At 40.1% G+C, this 4684-nt stretch overlaps 1 protein-coding gene across 1 annotated transcript; it reads right to left on the bottom strand.

Moving 5' to 3' along the window:
- Window positions 1–2570: 2570 nt before the first annotated feature.
- On the bottom strand, window positions 2571–4017 carry LOC112512864 (probable DNA-directed RNA polymerase subunit delta). The gene is made up of 4 exons (XM_025118999.1): window positions 3771–4017; window positions 3014–3548; window positions 2680–2800; window positions 2571–2636 (listed from the first exon to the last, which is right to left on the bottom strand). Exons 1-4 carry the CDS (start codon window positions 4015–4017, stop codon window positions 2571–2573), a joined length of 969 nt encoding a protein of 322 aa, XP_024974767.1.
- Between the last annotated feature and the right edge of the window lie 667 nt (window positions 4018–4684).

The following is a 4684-nucleotide window of genomic DNA, read 5'->3' on the forward strand; positions in this document are numbered from 1 at the left end:
GGTATAAAGTGTAAATTTAAAATTATAATTTTAAAAAAATCCGTTGTGAGAGGGTGAATGTGTATGAGGAGAGGATGGGGTGAAAAAGTGAAAAAGTGATGGAAGGGTAGTATAAAGGGTATCTTGGTCATTTAGTATTTTAAGACTTCAAGGCTTTTGTTAAATTTGCTTAATAAGATAGTATAGATGTGCATCCAAGGGTGGAAATCCCTTCTTAACACTTCTCACCTAAACATAATCCTCTCTCTCTCTCTCTATGTATATATATATATATATATAGAGAGAGAGACAAATTGATTATGTGAGAATAGAAATTAAGGTGAGAAGTGTAAGAAGAAACCCTTGATCACTTTTTTCTTTAACCAACCCATTAGTTGCGGTTTAGAAGGGAATTGATCTGGTGCTTCTCATTAGTCTTGATCTAGTGGAACTCTTCAATTAGAATCGATTTAAGAGTGGAGATATGTTGGTCCCAGCCGGGTCTACAAGAGTTTTAGACGAATAATTTGTAGAGGGGGGGGGGGGGTGAATACAAACACATAACACTTTTGAGTTTAAAAATATTGATAAAGAAAGATCAATACAAATTTTTGCAGATTGTATGCGGAAATAGACAAGGTAAAGATAACCTATCTAAAACAATCTAATTTTACACACAAATATATGGCAAAATAGAAAAGATTTGCTGAAAGATAAAGAAAGAAAGATGTTCTTCTAAGGTAAGAACTTTTAGAATACTTGAGAGAGATTCTAACTTGCTTGAAGATAAGAGTAAGTGTTCTTTTTTGATGTATGCGTATATGCGTATGTGTTTTTCTGCATGGAGAGAGCACTCATCTGTTTATACCCATTTCATTAAATGAAATTCAAAAGAGTTTGGACACGCGTCAAGCTTTTGGAGGAAAGATTGTTCTTTGCTACAGTGAATAGTACAATTGCCTATTCATGAGCAGAAATCATTTCCTGGAGTTGGTGGGCACTAAGGTCGACTAGTCGGCTCCGTACTGTACTATACTCTAGAAAGGGTATGGATTTGTCCTCTATGTGTTGAAGGACAAGAGAAAAACAATCTTGCACAACAAGCTTCTTTGATCACTGAATGTTGGAATAACACTAAAGGTCTCTTCAGCATTCGCTGAGGCTTAGGCAGTCTTCACACCTATGTTGATCAGGTTGTAATCACTAAATATCGCTTCAGATCACGAACACGCCTGTCACTAATTTTCAGTTTTAGTCTTCGACATTCACTGAAGGTTCTTTGGTGTGAGTTTTGTCTTATTGAAGTATCGTTGTTGCTGTAGGATTTATAATACATGGTTCAACGATAACTGAACAGACTTAGTGATGATCGCTGGAACTGAAAGAACAGAAACATAATACTTCGAATAGGTAAAAAGGGATTATCATCAAATCAATGAGACAGAGGATCAACAATCTCCCCTATTTGATGATGACAAAGCAACATAAAGAAAATTGCCTTAATAAATAATAGTAAGGAAAAGTTACATATAAAGTGCATGTCCCTTTTAACTATTTTAGGATCTTTTCAGTGAATCAGTTTTTACTTAATAAGTTTTTTTAAGTTACAAGTTTAAGAAAAAGTACAAGAAGGGAAATTGAAACTAAAAACATGCTCGCTGACTAGAGATTGTTAGTGACTGTAAGAGAATACTGGAACTCATAGACATGTGTCCCTATTACTCTTTTCAGGGATCTTTTTCAGTGAAGCTAATGAAATAATTATATTCATTCAAAGGAAAAAATTACAAGTGTTTCAGTCAATACATTTCTAGACTTACAAAGTATAAGTTGTACACTGAAAGTAAAGACATAGATACAAAAGACATATAGTGAAATACAAAGTTACAAGATAGAATTTCATAACTAATCTAGGTCATTGAAGTTGATGTAGCAAGGTACTTCTTCTCCAAGCTCCTTTTGACGTAGAAATTCTCTTCTGATCTTGCGGTCTATCATTTCACCATATATATCATCATCGTTCAACCAATATCAAATATACGCGAGATGTTCCATTGGACAGAGATGTAGCTTAGACACTCTCTGGAAACTGTGTTCGCCTTCATAGTCAAGGAAAATAAATCCTAACTCAGACTTGAGGTGCAGAGTGTTGGGTATGCAAGGACCCTTCGATGGCAAGGAGAAGTTCATCATTTAGATGTTTGACTTCTTCAAATCCTTCAGGACTTCGTCTAAGGAGAACTTTGTTTCATGTTCATTCCTTAGGGTTGGTCTGTCACTAGGACTTGAAGGTCTTCTTCTTCCACCTTTCTTCAGTGTTGGCTTTGTAGGTACAACGACGCATTTTGACATCTTCTTGATTAGCTCGCTGATGATGTATTCAATTATCGGCTTGTGCCTTGACTTTGAGCGCTGAATGGCTTGGTGGATCTCCAGCCATTCACTATAGTTATACTGGCCTAGGTACGAAGGATACTCCGTGACAGCATCAAGAATGTATCTGGTGATGAGCATTGAGACTAGAACTCCACCGTCTTTCATCCGTTCACTGATTGTGATGTTTGAAATTGGATGAGGACTTATTTTCTTGTTCAGACATCCCTCGCTCCCTTTTCTGTCTCGCTCGACCAGCTTCTTCGCCTTTTCATGCTCATCTTCTGCAATAGAAAGCAATTTAGCTTGGGCCTTGACAACATTCACCATCTTTTTAGACATCTTCTTCGGAAGAACTTTAGCAGCAAGAGACTTGGCCAACTGTATGTCATCCTCAGTCTGTTGTCGTTGAAGTCTGAGTTCTTCCTCAGCCTTGAGTGCCTCAAGTCTTTTAGATTCGGACAGGAAGTCAAACTCACTACAACTAGAGGTACGAAGAGGGATTTTTACTCTAGTTTGGTCGAGTGAATCCTTTAGCTGAGACATCTGCTGGTCGATGGGAACGTTGGAGGTTGGGTTTTCAGGTACCCATTCCTCTAGCCGACCGCAGGTTGTAGAGGGGATGGAGGAGAGTTGACAAATAGAAGTAACAATGGCAAACCTGGAGGATTCAGTACTTAATGGCTCAACGGGTTTGAAGAGTACATTGAGGTTTCCTTCTTCAGCAACACCTTTGCCTTTTGACTTGGTGTTGTGGTTCTTCTCTAAGGTCTCCTTCTCTTTCTCTCCCTTGGATGCAGAATACCTGAGAGAAACTTCTGTCGTGGCATTGGCATGTTTCTGATACTGAATGGTGAAGTTGTCATCATCTTCGTCTTCATCATCATCATCATCATCATCACCAAAGTCCTTTCCAGCATCAGGAAGGTTGGGAGAATCATTGTTTTCATCGTCATCATCTTTATCATCATCTTCATTATTACCAGCATCAGCTGCAGAGGTGATAGGAAGGTCTTCGTCACGAGCTTCAGCACCAGCTCTGATGATTTGATCAACAACCTCAGCTTTAGGAGCTTCATGGGAAGTTGGATTTTCATCAACAATCTCAACTTCATTAGCTATGGCTCTAGGAGCTTCAGTTTCAATTTGAGTCGTCGGGACAATAGCAACATCAACATTTAACTCTGTCTCCCCCTCTTTGACATCAACATGATATTCAAAGAAGTTGTCAAGAGTTCTTGTCTAAATCTACACCATTTCTTTGAGCTTTGTCAGTGCTCGAGCTTGAAGAAGACTGCATTCAAGAGTCTGATCTAGCTGCAGACGATCCATCTCTGTGAAGGACGGTGCAGATGCTGGTACTGGTTGTTGGAGGATCTCCAGTATCTACTGCATCAGCTCAGTATGCCTAGCAAAACGGGCATTCGCTTTATCGACCTTGCTGGTTAAAGTAGATACGGCCTTAATGTTGATACGCACGGCTGCTTGCACCGAGGAGAGCTCTTCTTTGACCTCTTTAACTTTAGCTTTAACAGCTGAAAGGTCAGCAAAGACTTCATCCCTAAGAGGCATGCCCTTATGGACTTCGTCCATTTTGATATGGACAATCTCCACAGCAGGGAGAATGAGCTTGACATTGTCAGCCATGTTGTATTCTTCTTCCATGGCTGACGTCTATTCGCAAGGACCTGAAAAGGAAAAAGTTTGAGCATAAGATAGCTCGGGGTTAGAAGAAATGAAAGGGGAGGATGGAAGAGTATCTGAGGGTTCATCAGCACCATCTGAAGGATTTATGCTAATTCGTACTAGGTTTCCTTTGAGAGGATAGGCGACCATATGTTGAGATGCCTCGAGAGGAGCAATCTCAGGTCCTATGGTGGGTGCTTCATCATCAGTGAGGACAATCGTTGATGAATCATAAGCACGTGTCGAGACCAAGGATGGAGGAGAAGAGAAAATGGCCGATACTGAAGGACGTGGGTGTTCAGTAGTGGCGATGCTGATATTCACACCATCAGTGATTTGGGTCACTAAGGAGGTCGGGATTGAAGCCACAGGTATGAAAGTGATTGTAGAAATCACTGAAGAGATTGGAAGAGATGAAACTAAAGGTGCCTCGGGGGTAAGGCTAGTTTCAATAGCTGAAACCTTTTGAGAGGTAACAGCCAGAGACGTGGGTATCCCCTTTTTGGCTTTCTTGGCCCTCGATGGAGAACCAAGAGTGGGTTGAGAAGAGGGACGTTTGGAAGAAAGGGAGGTGGTGGTTGGGATAGACTTTAGGGGTTTTTACTTAGTCTTGACCACCTGAGAAGGAGAAGAAGGAAGTACATGC

Source organism: Cynara cardunculus, assembly GCF_001531365.2.
Source record: "Cynara cardunculus var. scolymus isolate 2C chromosome LG 5, CcrdV1, whole genome shotgun sequence".
In the NCBI taxonomy this organism is placed as follows: domain Eukaryota; kingdom Viridiplantae; phylum Streptophyta; class Magnoliopsida; order Asterales; family Asteraceae; genus Cynara; species Cynara cardunculus.